This window comes from Brachionichthys hirsutus, chromosome 13 (assembly GCF_040956055.1).
Source record: "Brachionichthys hirsutus isolate HB-005 chromosome 13, CSIRO-AGI_Bhir_v1, whole genome shotgun sequence".
Taxonomy (NCBI): Eukaryota; Metazoa; Chordata; class Actinopteri; order Lophiiformes; family Brachionichthyidae; genus Brachionichthys; species Brachionichthys hirsutus.
The window spans coordinates 6,875,761-6,897,759 of NC_090909.1; the positions used below are offsets into that span (position 1 = coordinate 6,875,761).

The 21,999-nt window shown below is 41.9% G+C and overlaps 2 protein-coding genes across 2 annotated transcripts in view; both read right to left on the reverse strand.

Annotated features, from left to right (window-relative positions):
- Positions 1 to 1,630, reverse strand: part of LOC137902933 (growth factor receptor-bound protein 10-like) — a 34,965-nt gene extending 33,335 nt beyond the window's left edge. The window contains exon 1 of the mRNA XM_068747039.1: positions 1,554 to 1,630. The gene's annotated coding sequence lies outside the window, so the exon portion shown is untranslated. The remainder of the gene's footprint in view (positions 1 to 1,553) is intronic.
- Positions 1,631 to 17,886: 16,256 nt separating this feature from the next.
- Positions 17,887 to 19,484, reverse strand: LOC137903466 (uncharacterized). Its single transcript, XM_068747617.1, has 4 exons — positions 19,403 to 19,484; positions 19,206 to 19,314; positions 18,905 to 19,078; positions 17,887 to 18,775 (listed from the first exon to the last, which is right to left on the reverse strand). The coding sequence occupies exons 1-4, from the start codon at positions 19,423 to 19,425 to the stop codon at positions 18,149 to 18,151; spliced, it is 933 nt and encodes a 310-aa protein (XP_068603718.1). The 5' UTR covers positions 19,426 to 19,484; the 3' UTR covers positions 17,887 to 18,148.
- Positions 19,485 to 21,999: the final 2,515 nt, after the last annotated feature.

The following is a 21,999-nucleotide window of genomic DNA, read 5'->3' on the forward strand; positions in this document are numbered from 1 at the left end:
GTGCAGACCAGCGTGGATAAACAGACGCACACCAGATCCAACGTAAACACGGCCATTGTGTACCAGAGACAAAGCCTGGGGCTTAAGACCAAGTACAAAACGCTCTCCGAAGCTTGCAACACATGACCACCTGCAGACCGCTGTGTGTGTGTGTGTGTGTGTGTGGGGGGGGGGGGGGGGGGGGTTCCGACGGGACTTGAACACCCAATGTCAGTGCAATTTATTGTATTTAGCTGCCTTGTTTCATTGCAGACCTGATAAGTGCAGACAAACGAGAATGCTCAGCGCAGACAGAAACCCGCGTCCTGATCGGAGGTTCGGTAAACCGGATCTCCGCACACCGAGCTCTGCAGCTCCTCTCACTCCCAAACTCGCCCAATTCCTCCTCACTTTCTCTCCCAGCGTGTCTCATTATATAACAGATATCAGATGGTTCAAACAATATCTCTTCCCCCTCCTCCTCCTCCTCCCTTTTCACCCCACTAATTACTGTTCCCACTGGGGCTCTGCTATCTTTAGGACGCTCAGTCGAATCTGTGTCCAAATATGTGTATACAGTCGTGCACACACACACACACACACACACACACACACACACACACACACACACCAAATAGACGGCCTCTGCACTGCTTATATTTGTCATTTTTAGACAGTTTTACATTCCACTCAGTCTCGCATTAACAGCCAAACAGCCGATTGAGCTCGAAAGCGACGCCAACAGCTCGACCTTTGCTGACATCTGCGATGCCTCCTGCAGAAAAAGGGAGCGACTCAACTGGACCGGGTCAAAGGGGGAGATGCGGAGAACCAACCGGGGCAGGCAGCGAGCTAACAACGGCACGCGTGTCTGTGTGCAGCACGGTGCACAGCTGTCCTCTGATGCACTGCAGTTTGTGTGTGTGTGTGTGTGACTGTAGACACTCATCAGACGGATAAAAACAAAGACAGTTTCTAATGGTCCATCTTGGTCCATCTTGGTCCATCTTGGTCCATTCAGAGCTCCTCTTCATGTTACCGGATCCTAAAGTGATCCGGAGTCTTCTTTAGGCACCAAGGAAGAAGGGAGGGAGTTTAGCAGCCTACATTAAGTCATAGCTAATGGAGCTTTATGACAGACCACCAACTCGCACGCGCGCGCACACACACACACACACACGCGCGCGCAGCAGTCTTATCTCCTGTAACGCAGCCGTCCCTCCTCCGTGCCGCCGGGTCAATAACTCCCATATAAAGAATCTGAGCAGCCTCTGCCCATCCCGGTCGGTACCGACGGATCAATCATGGAGACTAACCGGTGCGTTTAAAATGCGGGGAGTCCCGCATCCACGCATCCACGCAGCCCGTTACGCGTCAGTGAGCGCAGGAAGTCAGCGATGCGCTCCAGATGGTTTCACACACACGATGCTGTGGGAGCCTTTAAATATCGATCTCGCCCTGAGGCGCGTTACGCGCACCGGGTTGGAGCTTTCCGCGGAGTCTTCCAATCAAACTGTTGCTAAAGTTCTGTCGAACGCGTCCGTGTTCGTGTTGCGTGCGCGATCAGTTCTTACGGTAATCAAAGGGACACGGACGTGTCCGGGACGCGCGGCGGAGCAGCACCGGGAGCGCGCTGGCGGTCCTCGTCTGGATACCCACGCAAACTGCCTCCCCTCGAAAAGCGTCGCTCTGTTGTCTTCACCTTGCCCCCCCCCCTTTGCTTCTGCTCTCCCTCCCCAACCCCCCAAGCACGCCCCCCCACACACACGTACACGCAAAGAAACGCGCAAAACACATGCGCCAATTCTCAACACGCACTTTTCGAACAGCTGATTCGCCTCGCTCTCTCAACAAGCACGCCCCCCCCAGTTAAACTCCTCTCACCGCCCCGCCCTGAAAACAGCAGCACACTGCAAGAAATGTACTTTATTTATTTTTTACATTCTGATGGTGAGGATAGTCTCATGCGTGATGTTAAAGGAAGGGACATTTTAATTAATGCGCCGCCTGCCCTCAGAGTGCATTCAAGATTAAAGACAGTATAAAAAATAATCATCTCTTTACCCACTCCAAATTGTAAACGTGTCCTTGGAGTTGGGACCAGTTACTTGTTTGTTCGTTTGGCCATTCCTTTACACAAAAAAGGGACTTTTCATGTCCTGAAATCTTTCTTCCTGAAACTGTTTGATCTACAGAATCTGTTGGATTTATCAACCCTCCTCTCGTGTATGTTTTCCTGAATCAGATCTCATTCTGTGGCACCAATCTAGAAAATAAACATAAAACACTGCAGCATTTCAGCTGTTTCTGTGGCTTCATGTATCCGAGGATCAATTCTTTGTCAATTCAGAAAATTGTCAACACAAAGAAAAAAAAAAAGCCTCATCCCACTGCCCATGCAATCCATCAAGTGATTAATACACAAATGAAACACTGTTCCAAAAATGTGTCAAACATTGATGAAAATGCCCCTTTAAAATGTAATGCTGATGCTTACAAAATTGCACCAAGTCGTTCTTATCTTTAGACATTTTGTACAGTGTGCTCAAGCCCTGTCTTTAACCCTCCATGGGGGGGCTGCAGCCTCCGAGTTAAAGTGGCAGTCATCAATGTCACTCAGATATCTGCTGTCAGCTCTACAGCATGCAGTTGTTGCCTGGAACTGATATTCTTTACATCAAACACATCTTTAAATTCCACGTAAATTGTTTCAAGAGTTCAAAAGGGCAGCAGAGCATTGTAGCTATTGCATCTCTGTTAGCAGGATTCCACAACAACTACGTGACAGATCATGAAACCCGAGGCCCTGTTGGACAAGAAGAGAGGAATCCTTCAACTTGCTTTTCATGAAACTTGGTGGAGGACTGAAAGAGAAATAAGGGACCACTGAATTCTGGAGTAGACGTAGATAGCATTTTGATGGAATGTGGATTAGGGTTTGTTTAATTAAAAGTGACTGCTGGGTCTCAAAGGTATGCGCTCCACTGAGTGCCCTGTATTTATGATAATACTCTAAATCACTGAACAAGGAAAGTTTTGGCAGTGGTAAAGCAGGATCAATCCCCCCCCTCCCCACACACACACACACACACATGCATGCATGCTGGCCTTGATGCAGTTTAGCTTAGCTTGTTTTAAAGCCATAAAGTGTCTGCATTGATTTATATAATTGTCGGCGCCCACATCCTTTCACCGGACCCATCCTTCAGTAGCCATTCACAAACAGGTTGTGTGGCGATTGGAGATTTAAATTTATTTCATCTGACCTATTCAAATAGCAGGAGGACGTACATAACAGCAGCCAAATGAATTCGAGCTTCAGACAGTATTGCAATTAAAAATACAACAGTGAGCTGATAGGCTAACACACTAGGCCATATGTGTCAAACTCAAGGCCCGGGGGCCAATGTGGGCCGCCACATCATTTTTTTGAGGCCCGCAAGAGCTTTGTGCAGACATTTGTTTTTGTAAAATGCTGAAAAGTAAAAGTGAATCAGAGTTGATGTGTATTTGTAACTGCTTTTTAATCTGTAAATGGAGTTTTAATGTTAAAATTAAATATTTGTTGCTGACTCCATTCTGGATCCGACCCAGATGATATTCAGTGGTAAGATAGAGGCCCCCACCCTACATGACTGTGTTAAATTCCCTAAATATCGGTCAATAATCAATGGAGATATTGAAGAACAAATTACAGACAGATGCCGGCGATTACATAACCTCGGCGGATATTTTTACATCAGTAAGGTATCGATATATTTTTAGAACTATGCAATTGCATATGTAATATTTATAATTTAATTAAGTATGTAGTAGTAAATACAGTTATTTAGCAGCATGTTAAGGAGTAGTTACATTTTATTTACATTACATTACATTTAGTTACATTTACACAATGTTATATTTACAACTGGCCCTTTGAGGGCAACCATAATGCTGATGTGGGCCTTGGAGAAAATGAGTTTGACACCCCTGCACTAGGCTAACACACACCTATACACACACACTAGTCACTGACACTGTGCTAATTAGAGAGATGTGTGTCCCATTGTCAACTGGGATGGGCTCTAGCACCTATAGAAAGTGCAAAGATGAATGGATGAATTTTCATTTGGAAAAGGAATTGATAGCATTTTTCTCCAACTGGCAGATTTTCTAACTTGAAGAAAAAAAGATTAATAACATACAACCAAAGGCTCCATTCCAGTGAATGTTAGAAATATCTGAGGCTTTGCCTTGGAATGCAACTTCCCTATAAAACCACATTGGTGCTGGCAGAAAGCAGAGGCTTTAAGAGATGATGAGGGCTGTAGCACCTCAAAGCGCAGCGCTTTCTAAGAACGCCAACGAATGGCGAGGGCTAAGGTCCGCGGGTCCCACAGCTGTTTGCATTCGTGGGTTCAGTGTGACAGAGTTGTGCAAACGACAACAGAAACAGCTCACAGCCACACAAACACATAGACAAGCACAGTCCTTTGGGAAAGCCAGGAGAAGCGTGGCTGTTACATAAAAATTCCACTGACCCTTGTTGGGAAATAGTTCGGCAACCACACACAGATGCACCGCAACTCATTGCCTTAAATGCCTCCAGTTGTAAATATGTTGTACAGGATGCTCATGAATCAAGCAAGTCATGCTGTGTCACTTTCTTGTCTTTGTGTGTTTGGATGTCTGAGACAATTAAAATTCCATAACTATCAGGGTGTGTTTTGGCCAAAAACCTCTGGAAACTATAAACAGAGTTAAGTGGAAGCGGGTCATCCTGACATTGGACGATGATGTTGGGTGTGTGCTGTCTCTTTCCGAGTAAGACGTGGCCTGTTTTCTAGATGAATAAATCAGTGCGTTTGTGTTTGTGTGGATAAAGTGGTTTGGAGAGTCTGAGCGCTGTTGTTGATGTCCTGCTGGGTTTTTTTTTTGTTATTTTTATTATTGACGCTCACATCCTGGAATGCTGCTATGTCTCCAAGCATAGTCCGTTTCATACAGAGGCAGGGATTGGTCCAGAGAGGAGAGATGTGGTTCAAATGAAAGGCCTGAAAGAAGGAAAGGTATAGGATGATCCTTCGCAGACCAGTTGGCAGCAGTGCTGGCGAGGCGTCAGTCCAACTCTTTGGAAATAGACTGAAATATCTCAACAGCCATCGGACAGAATGGATGAAATCATCTGCCCTGTTTTTATGCCTTCTTTTTTGAGTGAGATGGGTATGACAATAAAAACCCCTTTTATGCAGCCCATTCAAGACTGTGTATTTATTGCACCTTCTCTGTATAAATGTTACAAAGGTGCACTTGGAGAGGTAATTATAGCGGGGGTAGTAACAGCAGTGAATGGACATCTGAGTCAATGAGGCAACTGGGATAGTACATAACACCGAAGATAGTTTTAAAAAGGCTAGTAGCAGAGAGCAGCTAACTCAAGGTCAAATAAAATCAACTGAAACGATCTCCAAATTGGAGACAGACCAAAGTCTGGGAGGTCCTTTACGTACGAGGAAAGAAGCTAAGGTCATGTAAAAGGGTCAATATGATGCATATGAAAAAGTCCCACTAGACACCGAGAAGGTTTATCATGCATCAAATAAGAACTGAATTCCCACAATGCAGCGGTGTTATGCTGCTGTTGACAAGGCAGTCTACAGAAGGGTTCCTGTTGAAGCGAGTACGTACAATATCCGTGTAGAAAGAGTTAAAGATGTGAACTGGGATCCGCTAACGGTTGGTGCATTAAACACAGTAAAATGTATGTAACCTCAAAAATACAGAAATACTTATAGTCCTAATCTCGGGTGTACTTGAAAAACCTGGAAACATTTCTTCCTCCCTGAAAGTTTTGCATGAGCGCCACTCCTGTGATTTTACATGGCATACATCTTTATTTTTAATATTGTTCCGCCCAGCAACATGGCCATATGTTGTCCATTTAACATTTCTGTTAAGTTTCTTCAAGTCAAATCAATTTTATTTGTCCTTTACATAATATTTGTTCCTTCTCATTTTGGCTGTGTTTTCAATAAATGGGTCGACGTACCTTTTATATTTGAAAGCATAATGAATCCCTTAACACCTTGGTAATCATTAAATCTACATTAGTAACAAAATATTTTTGTGTGTGTGTGTTTTGCCTCCGCGTGGGATTTATATAATTAAGCATCTACATTACAAACCTAAATCTTATTAAGAGCTTGGAACGCCGTTGGGATTCAGAGATTTGAGTTCTTTGGTTGAGATAAGCCCTGAACAACACGTACACACACACACACACACACACACACACACACACGTGGGCAAGTACATTTTAATTAATCAATATTTACACTAAATTAAAGTTTAAGTTTAGCTTTGGGGAAAAAAAAACTTTCAAATGCAGGGTTTAACAAGGGTACATGCGTGGCAGTCGAGTAAGGAATAAAGAAAGAGCGTCATGTCATGAGAGTATGTTATATAATCACGAAACATTTTAGGTAATTAAATGAATGACGCACCGCTGTTGTAACAGGCCGTGTTTTCAGAATCGATTATGGACATTACTTGGACCAGGTGTGTGTGTTTGTGCCTGAAATGTGCACTGGACCCAACTCCCCTCCAAAGTCGCTTAGAGTGAGGCAGGAGGAGATCAAAGTCGAGGCTGTAGATTAATCCACATAACAGGAGCTTTTCCACTAATAACAGAACATTCTTTTCACTTTGGCCGCCTGGTACGTCAGTGCCACCGAGCCTCAACAGCCACAGCAGCAAAACCCAAACCTGATCTCCGGAAACGTGAATTCAAACACTACAGGATACTGCATGTCCCAACAGCAGATACTCGTGTTACAACACACAGTGGTGAATATGGAATCACTAAATGCTCCATTTTCACAGAGCGTTCTTCTGCAACACTCTTGTGTAACATGAAAGTTTTGTAACTCAACGTGACCTCATGGGATGGCCTATAAATAGCACCGCCACATTAAAGTCATCGCACGTGTCGTTTCACACTTTATCATTCTATGCATTTTAAGCTTTTTGCATGTCATTTGATACTGTATGCATTTTATTTTTTTAGGTTCAACTTTGTTGTCATTACACAAGTATAAGGAAACTAAATTCAGTGTAATTTTAGAGGTTTAGACGTGCAGAAATTGACAAGTTTGATTTTGTTTGTTTCAAGCAGAAGAAAAATAAATAAATAAATAATACCTTTATGTGTACAAGAAGCCATAATTCGGCAGAAAAAAATAATAAATGTGTCCAAGACAAAACACCAAATACCATGTACTCAAGAAATATCTCATAATTCATTATATAGTGCTCGAAGATAGATAGATGATGATGATGAATATATTTATTAGATAGAATGTTAGAGTACAAGTACAGTCACACAGTAGCATGTATTACAGTACAAATAACGTCAAACATCCTGTCTAAGAGGAGCATTTCAAAAAAGCCCTTGCGGGCTTGTTTCCGTTGAAAGTCCTTAAGATGGCGGCGCGCTGTGGTGCAGCGGCTTCTCTAGCTCCCAGCCTTGGCTTTAGTATGAATGGTTTTGGCGTTAGTATGAATGAGTGTGTGGAGAAAAGTGAGTGTGAGCGGGTAAAGTACGGTGTAACTGAGCTTTTGAGCGTCAACGATGCTCAATCGACGACTATTCCACCAACTCTCAGAGCCACGCTTGGAAGGCTACAGCTCCTGAGGACATCGGGCTGGCGCAGCAGAGTTCAGCGGCCCAGAGGCAAGCGGAGACCCAAACGGGGATCGTGCAATCACTTGTCACTTTGTCACTTTGTCACTTTTTAATTTTGTGTATATATTTACTTTAAGTTGAATGAATGTGTGTTGTGTGCCTCGAGCTGGGACCTGAGTGCTGTTTTTCGTTCGTGCATGAGAGTGTATGAATGACATTAAAGATTTCTTGATTCTTCTTGATTCTTGAAAAGGAGTGGGAAGAAGATAACTTATTAAATCCCATCCCCATTATACAACTAACATATCAAATCTATTGGACTTTTAATAATGTAATAAACAAAAAGGTGATTTTCGTCCATGTGCTTTTTTGTTGTTTTAGTCACGTGACACACAGGTGCTGAGATTTAGGCTTAGCTTGGTTAAGTTTAGGTATAAAAAAAAATTATAGTTTGGGTTAAAATTAGTTTACTTATGTTACATATCCAACGCAAGTTACTTTGCACAGGTCATGAAAATATTCACGTAAGACAACAAGCTGATTTACTGCTCAGTAGTAAAATAAATGCTAGTATGTGTCCCACTAGACACGCGCTGGAAAACCCACAAGTTTCTCAATCCTTATTTTCCACGAAATGTCAGGCTGTTCAATATCTTTGTAGAAAATGTTAACGTTATAGATATTTTGGCATGGATGTGTATATTGTTAGACTTTTTTTTTGCTTGAGTGATAGGATATTTTAACATCTGTCATGCTACGGATGACAGACTTTATAGTAAATGGTCCAAAAGAGGGCCTTTGGTTTGTTTTAAAAATCGAGACAGCAAAACATAAAAAATAAAAAATAAAATCTGGACATCCCAGCCCATACTGCTGCCTCCATAACCTGGCCCGGGATAAGTTGTAGAAGATGCATGGATAGATTGAAACAGGATGAAAAGTTCCCTAAAGCTCACAGGGATTCACAGACATGGGTGATAGATGTCTGTCTGTAGGCGTATTCCTGTGGGTGACTTATTCAACATCAAGAAAAGTCTTCTGATCCCTTAGTCCATGTTTTTTTTTTACTAGGGTGGACATTAATAATTTCAAGTCCAAGTCCAAGACCAAGGTTTGGGTTGCAAACGGTTTTGACTTTCTTTGATTCCAAAAAAAAAATCTAAATCATTCCATTATATTTGTGACTGGTGAACACACCTCTATTGTGGTGAATCAGAAAGTTCAATGGATCGCTTGACAAACAGGACCACAGAAGCTCGGTCCTTAACTTTCCAGTCTGTGGCAAGGGCTGAGGGAAGTGGGCGGAGTTTGATAAAGGCCAGGTTAAGGTGGTTGAGCTACAACACCCTTTACTAATTGACCTACTTTGATGCCCACGTATCTCCAATTCATGCCGGAAGCAGTGCTCTGCAGCTATTCCCTATCAAACAGAGAAATCGTTTGTAATGGTATTGCACAGAGCAGGCCTGTGTTTTGTCTCGGTGAAACGGCCTCGCCTGTTGCCAGGCAGATGTTTGGATTGGATCGCTGTGTGGTGGAACGCCACCCTTCCATCTGGCTCGGGCTTCGTAGACTACAGGAATAGAGTACTGAGAATGTAGGGAACACAACTCCCCTTTCGAATGCAATAGCATGATAAAGGACTGGTCTTCCTGCACCTGCAAGTCTTTTATTTTATAAGTGCACCAGAAAGAAGAAGAAGAAAAAAAAACAAGCAATAATCATTGAGGAATTTAATTTTGCCTCGGCTAAATCACTTGGAATGTTTGCGCTGCACTCCAGAAACTGAAGCTGTCCCGGCACCGGGGATTTTTCAATATGAGCCGGGCCAAACGAATCCTGAGAGTGAGGTCGACATGAATAATCGGGCTTGCAGAGCACAAGAGAAGGACTCTGTGAGCACTATGAATAAGATTTTTTTTGTGTTAGTCTTTTAGCTTTTCAGATGCTTAGACAATGTGCGTTCATCTGGATCGCAACACAGATTGCAAAACATGTCTCAGTTGTCTGGATTTTAATAATAACAGCAAAAAGTATTGATAATGGATGAAAAGTATTTGCCTGAATTGACGTAATGCTTTACCTTGCTTTGACTGTTCATCCAAACTACTTTCTACTTCGAGCTCACCGTCTCCAAAAAGCTGCTCTGTAATTGCAACTTCCTTATACATTAAGCTGCTGACTGAAAGAGATTAAAACTAAGTGTTGGTTTTGTAACTATTTTCCCTTGTGCATCAGGCATGCATGCCCTGTCTCCCTCTTTAAGTGTCAGCTATCTTCTGCCAAAAGGCCACCGAGCTATTAATAGCAGCACTGCCAGAATCTATACCACATTAGTTTGGATCAAGGGTTAGTTTGGTGTCCACCAAGCAAAACACAGGAACTCTAACGACTCTGGCAGCGCAATGAAAAGGAATGAGAGATAAACTAAGCAGGCCTTCGGCAGTCTGGCTACTTGGGATGGAAAAAGCCGATCGAAGAGGTTAAATCATTTAATCTTGGCGAGGGCGAGCGCAACGTACATGTGTCAGCCAACAACCCGGAGTCTTGCTGCTGAATGCCGGGCCAAGCCGAAGTGAAGGTTGCCTTGCAGCTCGAAGATTAACTACAAAACCAAGAAGCCAAACTCTTTTAGATCCACTTAATCTCCGACAACCGCTTTGAGGAACATTTATAATTTCATACTAGATTTAAAGTTATATCTCTTTATGCCAGTCTTCAGTTCCCTCTTCTATTATCCAACTTGTTTTCTTGCCGACAGCGATGTAACAGAACCCCAAATCCAAATATCAGTCACCGTAATTTCAGCAGAGTAAGATTATTGCTTTGTCTGCCCAGCAGGACTTTCCATTTGAGGTGGCAGAGAAAGGTCAAAAGGCAGCAAACCTGGAGGACATGTTGTAACATTTAAGAATTCACCCGGCCAACCGTGACTGGATGACCGGTACCAAACCCTGCTGACAGGGTTCAGAACATTCCCTTTCTCATTTTTCTCAGAACAGCGGGAACAAAATCCAACAGGAAGGGGGGGGGGGGGAAGGCTGGAGGTGTGAGTGTATGGGTGTGCACTCATGTGTGTGCACGAGAGAGTTTGTTCTGCAAGCGCTTTGTCTGAACTTCGAGTATCTCCAAAACTGGCATTCGCCCAAATCCTGACACATCTGTCCAGAATCTGAAGGCAAAGAAATAGAGGGGGAAGGAAGAGTGTGCAAAATGAATGCATAGTGTGTGTGTGTGTGTGTGTGTGTGTGTGTGTGTGTGGGTGTGTGGGTGTGTGTGTGTGTTGAGATTAATATGAATTATCTTGAGACACACTGTGGTGTCTCGTTTTTCAGTGTTGGCTGGTTTCTTATGACAATTATAGAATACTGAAGCCACTAACGTGCACACTCACACTCACACATGTTGAGTATCTGTGGTGAGCGCGGTTGAGTCAACAGTAGAACTGATAACCCCGAGGTTACCCTGGCCACTCCGATTGGCTTAGTGCTTCATGATGGCCTCAAAAACCTTGGCTGCCAGCCAATAGAAAGAGGGCAGGGAACACTCTGGGCCAATCGAACACATGAGGGGTGGGACAACTTGAGCTGTTACTGGAAATATGATATTGCCTGTCTGGCAATGCACCCAAGAGCAATTAATTCCCCCCTTAGAGGTAGCAATTATTAAGGCCTAGCCTTTTATTGCCTCTGCCGAGGCGAGGCGGAGGTTATCGTCTGTCCATCCGTCTGTCTGTCCGTCCATTAGCAAGATAACTCAAAAAGGTCTGGACGGATTTGGATGAAATATGTCATGCGGAGAGGGCATAGGTGAAGGATGGTGCCGCCATGATGGGCGCATCGGGAGCAGTTCGCTGCCTTGCTAAAGGGAATCTTGGCAGTGCTCTGGAGGCTGTCTGGCCTCTCTCCAGCCACCAAACCACTCTCAGTATTTTGTCTGCAGGGCCAGGACCTGAACCGGTGACACCTCCCTGTTCCTTAGTCTCAACCCACTGAGCCACTGCCACCAAAAGAACTTCATTTGAGCGAGATTCAAACCAGCAACCTAAGGATTACTGTTGCTGAACAATATAAACGTAGTGGTTTGGTGGACAGACACGGAACTCCTCGTGAATGCTATGTTGTTCTTCAGTGGCTGGAGGTGTCAAAAAGCACAAGTACTTACTGAGGCTTTACTGCACATCCTGTAAATGCATCAGTTTGCCCAAACCCTGAGTGATATTCTAGTGAAAATGTATTATTCTTAAATTCAAAGCCTGAGCTGTTTTTATTGGAGGCGACGTCTTGGTTGCAAGCTGCATTGTTGGATTTAATGAGTGGTGTGTGTGTGTGTGTGTGGGGGTGTGTGTGTGTGTGTTCTGGCCTGAGAATATAGGGGAAAGGTCATGCGTTGTATTAAACGTTATATAGGAAATGTAGGAACAAATAAGAAATAATTCCTCACTGCAAATCTTTTCATTGGACAGCATTTATCTCTGTTGTGGAAAGTGCACACATTTCAATGTGATTTTACTGGTAACGCTGTTGTGGCACTGAAAAGCTCAGAGCTTTGGCAGCCTAGTGTGTCACACACACACACACACACACACACGCCAAGCAATTTAGCCAAAGTGAGCCCCTAAATATAACCACTGCACAGTATCATTATCTCAGCAGAGGTGGTGCTCAGATATCTGTCACCCTTCACGCCCGTTGTTGTGCTCCCCCAGCAATTGGCATCTCCACCAGGGCTACGGCCTCCTGACTCTGCATAACAGTGTTCAGGATTAGTGATCAACAAAACATGGATACAACATTTTTTTTTTTTTTGTGCTCAGGTTTTCCCACAAATTTATTGAAAGACTAGCAACTAGATCACGCTGTCGATACGGCGCTGTGCACCATCATGTTGCATCAGATTCGGCCGTGGTTAAACAGTGATGCTTGTGCAGTGATTTGGCATCACTAAATTGCACCTATGTTGGCTGTCCATAGCTTATATATCACCACCATAGTGCTCTCTCTGTTCACAATGCTGACACCACAGAATGAACACTGCCTGCTGTCTGCCCAGAACGCCGTCACACCGGGACTCATCCCTTCAGGATATTTCCAGATACCATTGAAGACAAACTGCAGTTTGCTCAAGACCTCAGTGGGAACCCCCCCCCCCCCCCCCCCCCAAAGATGCTTTCAAGGTCACCCTTCTCAGACAATCCTGCAGACAAAGAAGCCTGATGTACATATCCTGGGATGACTTAGTTACACAGGGCCTGTGGTTGGGAAGCTATTTTGGATGTTCTGCCAAACTGTCTGAAACAACATGGCTTGTGGTCATGAAGTGAACATTGAATTCACAGGGAAAATCAGACATCCCAGCAGCCAGCGCTCGTCGGTAAAAACCTTTCTTTTCTTTTTTTTTTTTACCAATCTGTGCTTAAAATCGGAAGGAGGGAAGTCTGCTGCGTGTCTAAAATGTCTTAAATCCTTCACTTCAACGTAGGAAAAATGGGAATAAAAACAAAAATATTGCTGTTATGTGTTTGTTGGATGCACATTTAGAAGATGACAACATTTTCCAGATACTTGTTGGTAGTTCAAATATTTTTACGGTAAATTAAATTATCATAGGCTGAAACTACAAGCAAATTTGGGCTGTAAAAGGAAAGGAATGATATTATATTACCTTTACTTTCTATTGTAATTGAATCCTTGTCAACCAGTATCATCATCACCATCATCATTTATTTAATTTATGTAAAGATACGGCCATCAATGCATTCTTCATGTCAGCACAACACACATTTCACTCAAGCTTATGTGCAGAAGGAGGGACGTTGTTCAGCGCTCACATGGCAACAGCAGAGTCATTGATAGACATTTAAAATTTCACACAGCGGAAAAATCACCAAGGCGACCATACTTAAACTCCTGACACAAACTGAACTCGGCTGTGAGAAATATTTAGCTGTCATCACTGCAAACAAGGAGTTTATGTTTTTATTGCCATTCCTCTTTTTTTTTTTTTGTCTTCATCGCCTTGCTGCAGAGGAGTGACATGAAAATGTCCATCGAGAACCGCTGAGTCACCCATTCCAAACTGGCCATACTCAACGGTATAATGAGAAGTGATGTCTGATGATCAGATCATTGGAACCCCGGCTGCTCCACTGCCCCGTCTGGTGCTGCCTTCAGTTTGACTCACAGTATATTTCAGAGTGATCTTAAATACGTCAATGACCTTCAAAATGTATAATAAATAAATAAATACACATCCATTACACATTTTATTGCCTCTGCCAAGGAGCTTCGATGTTTTTGATGGCATTTATTTTTTAACCTTGTGATGCTGAAACTAGAAATAAAGGACTTTTACTCAGAATAATTATCTGAATTATAGCATAGTTTCTTGAAATGCAATATTGGCTTTTTGAGCAATTAGCAACTGATGGCAATCTGCCATGAACGATCTCATGATCAATCACCGTCAGAGCACCGTGTTATTCCACCACACTCCTGGCATTACATTAAAAAAGCGTATAGATACATGCATGTGTTTTTTTTTACTTACCCAAGCAATGCATTTGTTTTATCAACTGAACATTTCGACCTGCAATAAGGTCGTAGGTCATAATAGGGACTGTTGTGTATGACTTGTAGGACCCCGTATAATAAACTTGCAATAACTTTAATGCAACTGTATTCACAGCGAAAACTTTGAAAATAAATCAACAACCCATCTAAAAAATACAAAATAACTACCGTTGTTTGAAAATGAATTGATATTTTGACGATTAAACACACTGTAGAAACATCCTCACATATCTATGAGTGGCGTCAGTGTGTATTAACCGAGCATCTGTTTCACTTAAAAACAGGGTGATTAAACAAACCCTACATTAAATCTGGAATGATATGTCAAACAAGGATGACTCAGACTTTCCAGACATGAAACACCAAGAACGACTTGAATGAAAATATCACAGTCTTAACTGCAACCATCTGTGCGTGTGTGTGTCTGCGCACGAAAGTGTGATGTAGCATTTTATTGTCAGTGTGTGTTTGCTTCCATTATGGACATGTAGGAATGCTTGACGTCCTGACATCAACTTCCAGCCTATTTCCTTATACATTTCTGTCAAGCACAGGGGATTGTCTGTTCAAACAAAGATTAGAACAATTATAAATTAGTAAGCTTGGAGAATAGTTTTTTTACATTTGGCCCCCTGAACGTCATCAAGTGCCGGTGTTTTCATCAGGAGAGGCTGAGAGGTCAGACAGGATTTCCTCCCCCGCTTCGGTAGAAGTTGGCTACACAAATATAGACCTGAGACAAACATGTTATTGACGACAGGGTCATAGGAAACGCCAGACAAAGCCTCTGTGACGTAGCAGGAGGAAATAAATCACATTTCACCATCGCTCCCCAGACCTTTCCCGAGGAATGTTATGCCATTTCATTCTCAGGGATTCTGATTCAGAAATCAGATCCAAGGAAAAACACAACGTTGGCAATGCTGAATTATTTTGAGGACATTTTGGCTTGATGGAAAATAATGTCCTCCGAATTTGGCTGGTTAAAAGGCTATTAAATCGCAACAAGTTGGGACTTGGTCAAATCTCACTTCTACTTCACGTCCTCAACGAATGTCAAGTAAAGAAAATTTACAACAAAAAGAAAACGCAGCTTGCTTGACATTCAAAAATATTCAAGAGCCTGGCTTAAAGGATGGATGGATCGGATGGAGGGATGGATGGATGGATTCAAACATGTTCTAACCTTCTCGAAACTACAATCAGATTTAAATTGGATGATCTGAGGACAGAGCGTATTTACTAATATAATGCTTGATGCATTGGGTCGGGACTAATTCTGTGACTGACGTCATGTTTTGTGTGAAAGAAGCAGTCTGGCCTGTCAGAGATGAAGCTGAAAGGCACCAACGAAACACAAAGGATTGAATCGGACCAGTTGCTGGTGTTGATATTAATGTCAATTCATTCCATAATTCCAGTCAAAGCGGAGTGTGATGAAATGATGCTGCCGTTATTGGTTATCAGTCTGGTGGACGCAGCTGTTAACAACGAGCATTTAAATTCAGATCAGATGGAGTACAATAATGTCGTGCTTCCATCTAGTGGTTCACAGAGACGAAATCACCACAGACAAAAATCCAGAATAAAACAAATGTGATTGCTACGATATAATTAAACTTCATGTTTATTAATGAGTTTTATTTAGTTTTAAGTATATTCTCACTTTATGAGTATTCTATATTTTAAACTGAACAGTTTAATATCAAATTAATTATCTTATTCATAACTAAAATATATAATATAATAATTTATATAATGAATATGAACTTTCTCAGGTGGCACAACTGGAGCTGTGTTGGCAGTTTTCTGTTACTTTGAATAATTGTATGATAAAGACACATGATTATGTAAGATTGGTCTTTAATTATTTTACCAAGGCCTTGGGGCTTCAGTCATCAAAGTAGAACAGTTGGCTGAGTGAAGCGAAGAAGAGTGAAAACATCTTGCTTATATAGGCACCCATTCTTTCATTCTTAGAACAGGAAACAGGTGTTGTACAAGGGAAATTCTAAGTATCAATACGGAGATGCAGTCCATGAACCTTTACAACAAAAATTAGCTGCATACGAGGGTCTTTCGTTGAAGCGTACTTCCTGTCTAGCAACATTGTTTTTTCATCTTATCACACCTTTGCAGATGGTTATTTAGCGAGTGGAAAGGAACATTGTTTTTTCATCTTATCACACCTTTGCAGACAGTTATTTTCCTACTACCGTCCCTGTAGGTCAAAGTTACTTAGCATTGTTTAATCGCCACTTAATGATTATTTGATTGATCTTACAATTATCGATTATGTAATTGTCATTATACTTAGGAATTACTTTATTGCCAATACAGAGCTAACAACATTTTAGTTATCAGTAACCAGCTTGTTGCCCGTTGGCATTGATTATAGCAGTAAGCTGCCTCCTCCTGGACTGACACAACCATTACATGCCACCTTTCAGGTCAGGGCTTGACATGGGTCAGTCCAGAACTCCGCCAAACCCCCCCCGTTATTCCAGTGGTATGATCCTTGTGATGTTGCCCTACCTGTGTCATTCTTGCAGATAAAGTTTTCTCCGTTTGACAGGAGAAGGTTGGTTTAACAAGAGAGTGGTTATTCGCCATCAGTCATACGAATGCATCATGGCTCTTTCTTCAAGACAATCACCGTATTGGCCCGAATATAACACGATGTTTTTTGCATTGAAATTAGGCTGAAAAAGTCGGGTCGTGTTATATTCGGGCCAATACGGTATTGTTCTTTTGCCATTTAAATAGATTTAATATAACATTTCATTTCACATTTAGGTGATCATTTTAGTTTTAGACTACTTGACATATACCGTACACTACTATCAGGGCCGGCTCTAGGCATAGGCGAGCTAGGCGATTGCCTAGGGCGCCACCTGCTGGAGGGGGTGCCACTCCAAGCCTCGAAAATATATATATATATATATATATATTAAAAAAAAGGAAAATAATAAACTAATAAACGTATGTTAGAAAGCCCATACTATTAGTTTGGCGTTGCACGGCTCATAGACGCGTTTTCAGCCGATAATTGTTCGTTCTGACGTGAGTTGTCACATGTCCCATGTTTATGAACACACCATGGTTCTCCGACGCCTTTGAATGCGTCATCTCCGTGTGCAGCGTCGAAGCTGGAATAGTTTCCCTCTCCATACGACGGTAGAACGCCATTATACCGTCTACTATGAATATACAAGAATTGACCCCTCGCAACCGTAAACAAAATTTATAAACAGATTTAAGTTCTTTACTAAAATGAATTTAATCTGTAGGGAGAGAGGTTTTTTTTACTTTTATTTTGCAAAGGTTTGGCCTCTCTATTTTTTCTAATTTTTTGTAAAAGATTTTATAAATGTGTGAAATAACTTGGCCAACACATTTAAGAGATTGTAAATAAGAAGATTGATTGATCCATTCCTGTCGTGTACCTTTGGAGAGGATTTCATGGATGATGTCCTTTTGTTTTCTGTTGAAAGTAATGTCAAAAGCCTTTTTTTATTTTATTTAAGACTGTCATTGATAGCTGCTTAAGCTCCTCAGTATTTCACTCCTAAGGTGGCGCATCACTGTAGAAGCTCGCTGTAAGGCTGTATATACTGACAATAAAGTAAAGGACATGATTTAACATCATTTTATTGTGCATAACGTGATCAATATATCAACTTTTTTGCATCTTTCATTAATCCAAATTGAACGGTTAACACATTTTTATGCATCGCACCATTACTATGCATCGTTTGTTGCAGCTGAAAATGACTGGAGCTTGAATGACGGACTGGAGGACTCGACAGTAACAAAAAGTAGAAAGCAAAGGGCAAGGATAGCAACACAGGCTTTGACGAGTAAAGACAATCAAATCAATATTCCCAAAGACCATAAGATGCTTCTCAATATTTGGCATCATTTCAATTCTTTAAGGTACGTGCCCTTCTGGGGTGTAGAAATTCTTATCCCATTTGAAATGCAACATGCGCAGAGAATCTGTGACCTCTTTCATGGCGCTGTCTGCGGCCTTCTTCCTGTTCTCGTCTGTGTAGGTTTCAGAAGTTGGTCTCACTTTCTCTTCTAATTCTTTCTCCTTTTTGAGCAGGTTACTCAGACTCTCAACTTCAGCACAGTTGCCATAAGGCCATTCTTTCTTTTCGCTCGTAGTCAAACCAAACAGATTCGCGCATGATCTGCAAGCAGCCATTGGATTTCCGTCGCTGAGATTAAACGCCTGACACCTGACATCGCCTGGAATTTTGATGGTTCCATCAAAGTAGGCCTTCTTTTCCTTCTTCGGATAGTAGGTCATCACTGCACCTGCCACATAAAGCTCCCAGCCGCTGAGGCAGTCTGCTCCTGTCACAATTCGGCCAGGATCACGGCCAGCGGTGGAAAAGGAGACTCCATAGTGTCTCTCTGACTGGTTCAACTGGGAGACACAAATGGTGGAGCACACCAGGTCTGTGGCTTGATCCTTCCTCAAGTCATGGATGAGCTTTTGCAGATCTGCAATGATTTCACTTTCCTTCTCTTGTCCGGTCAGATAGACAGTCTGCAAGCGATAACAAAGGGTAATGGGTAATGCCTTGTGTGTATCTGCTGTGATGTAACGAATCAATAACAGTAATAGCCAAAGTGAGGACGAATGATTGTGTCATATTTTGATGAGCCATGATCCTACCATGTCCAGCACGCATGAAATTGGACTCCGCCTGGGTATCTGGGTGGGATAGCATTTAAAAGGCTTCGGGTAACGACCCTTCAAGATGTTCATCAAGTCTTGTTCGATCACAATATCTTGAGGGCTATATTTGGGTCTGTTGATCTCTCCCAAAAAGAAGATGATGTGAAGAATCTATTTGATCAAAACACATTGACAGAAAGTGTTGGTGAGAGTCAAGGTCAAATACACTGACACAGAAACTTTAAATACCAGTATACACCAGTACCGTACTTAATATTTTCAGAACCGTCAGACGTACCTCATCCACCAACATGGAAGGTTGTTCGGGAGCCATTCCCACAATCTTCTTGATAACCAGGAAGGCATTTCTTCTGAAAAAGTCTTTATTTTCCAGAAATTCCTCTTCCCTTAAAATAAAACCACAAATTGAGTTGGATTTTTTTTATTTTAAACAAATGCAACAGTAACCACTTCTAATCCAGATACTCGACTCACCTTGTCATTGCCCTTGGGTTCATCTGATAAGATAAAATAAGATAAGATAAGATAAGATACAACTTTATTAATCCCGAAGGAAATTCTGGTTCCAGGTTACTCCAACGAATTACAGTAAATAATAAAATAGAAATATTCAATAAAAGTGTATGCACTGAACAGAATAAAGATAACACAAAATAGGAGAAAAGATATGTACAAAAAGTCAGGAGTTATAATAAATAAAGTGCAGATGATATAACATGATTTAATAGCAAAATGATTGCACCTGATAGTGATCGTGATAGAGTCTGAGATGAAGAAACCTTTATTGCACATGTTCATTTCAATGGGTGAAAGGCGAAATAAGATAGAACCCATTACAGCAATTACACACTGCACAAATAACTGGCATAAAGTAAGCAAAGTATGATTTAAACATAATGGCATGGGACGCTGGCTAACAGCTTAGAAGCAGCTACTCACCGTGCCAGCAGAGCGCAAATGAAGGAGGAAGAGAGAACGACTTCCTTACCCAGAATCAAACGTCCACTCCCTTTTAAAGTCCATGAACTTGGCTGGAACCCAAACTTCAGCTCCCACACACACAGATAACAGGTTTATCGTGAAAGCGAGGCGGCTTCGCTGGAAAATTACTGGACATGCAATGTCTACCAGCACAATGGTAGACAGGTCACCATGATTGTGAGATTGTGCCACAGACCGCGTGTTGTGAAATTGGCTGCGGTGTTGCCTCTGAATTTCCAGTGAATTTAATCATGCTGACTAAATATGAAACTCTTGTCCTGGAGGCGTATCAAATACAGGATCTAGGTTTGGCCATGAAATCTTTCTGTTCAGATGCCATAAAAGTTAACACAGAACTCCAGTTCCTTAAATCTATTAATGATCAGTCAGCACACTATAAACAGCCATTTTGAAAACTCACTTGGACTTCCCTCCCCCCCGACTTCTTTAAGTGAAACAGTATTCAGCTTGTGCCTCGCTGCTGTCCAACAATTGTTTAGTATTGAACTGCAGTATGTTCTTGTGTACAGTAGTAACAAACAATGCAGTATAAGCAGTAGATGTATAATGTAGTAAATGTGACTGCAAAGTTGTGTTCCGTATTGATGTGTGCACATTAAATTGTTTGTTGGTCCTCCTGAATGCGTTTTACTTGTGGACTCTCTTCTCAATCATTCCCATTTCAGTCTCAAACAAACATTTGGATCTTGTGGATCTTGCTTTATGCCAGCCTCCTTGAACAGTCCAGGAAAACTTTTGTACGGTTCACTAAACTGCCTTCCGTCATATTGCCACACAAAAAAAGAAATAAAACAAGTTTTCTTTACACGGATCTGCTTCATGTCAATTTAATAAAACTAGAACATTATACGACCCTGAAAACCTCCTCCTCACATTTGGAATAATATCTTTATTAACAGTCGATTATAAATTGTCAACAAAAATATTTCTCACTTTGACAGATCTGGATCTATTTCTATTTTTTTTTCCCGATTATTTATCAATGCTTGCACATGAAATCCATTCGAGCATCTGAATCCATGTCTCTGTACCTGTTATTGTGCTTTGACTACTGGCCCCCTCCAAATATATATTTTACGATCCCAGATTGTGCCACAGACCGCGTGTTGTAAAATTGGCTGCGGTGTTGCCTCTGAATTTCCAGTGAATTTAATCATGCTGACTAAATATGAAACCGGAGGCGTATCAAATACAGGATCTAGGTTTGGCCATGAAATCTTTCTGTTCAGATGCCATGAAAGTTAACACAGAACGACAGATTAAGATTATAATTCTGATCTGAAAATAATCCAGTTGCACACACAGACTGTAGGTCAGGTTTGTTTCGTTGTTGTACTGTACTTGTATTGTGATGACAATTTTAAAAAAAGCATTCCATAAGTGCCCCCCCCCCCCACACACACACACACACAGACCAGTATCTTTCTTTGTTTTCTACTCCAACAGGAATATAAATATCTGGACGCTCTACTGGTCATTTAGAACTGAAGACGCCTCTTTGATGAGACGTGAAACGTCTTCAAACAAACTTGAACAAGTCCAGTTGATTCTTGGTTTTTGCTCTTCGTGAACCCAAATGGGGTGACCGTATGTCCTCACGATAAATCAACGAATTTGTCCTTATATTGATTACCACTGAGTCATTTGTTTATTGATTTTAATAAAACACACAGATGCAGGTTATTGATGACATTTTATTTTCCAACCATCAACTCAAACAAAAGAAAACCAGATGCATCAATTGCAGAATCCTGAGGAGACGGGGGGGGGAATTGATCAGTTAATACAGAATAAAGATAAAAAATAATGATGAAGTTACCCACATGTTTATTTGAGAGCGGCCAGTAATTTGGATTTCTCTGCTGTCACCAGTTTACGATGTGCCTCGTCCAAACGCTTCCCCACGGCACCCTTCCTCACTTCATCCCAGTCTTCCTGAGTCTGCATGCAACCAGAAATACCAGTATCAGATCTCAATCACAAACACATGCTCTCCCCAGCAGCTGAACCTCTCACCATATCGTTGAAGGCCTCCCCGTTGTAGTAACTCTTGGATGCTGGATACTCCA

What these genes read in the sequence shown, in the direction of transcription:
- LOC137903466 (XM_068747617.1), bottom strand. Translation starts at nt 19,425, where the DNA reads ATGAACCCAAGGGCAATGACAAG. An exon ending in AACCCAAGGGCAATGACAAG is followed by an intron (nt 19,315 to 19,402) that starts GTGAGTCGAGTA and finishes TTTTATTTTAAG; the next exon opens with GGAAGAGGAATTTCTGGAAA. An exon ending in CTTCCATGTTGGTGGATGAG is followed by an intron (nt 19,079 to 19,205) that starts GTACGTCTGACG and finishes TTGATCAAATAG; the next exon opens with ATTCTTCACATCATCTTCTT.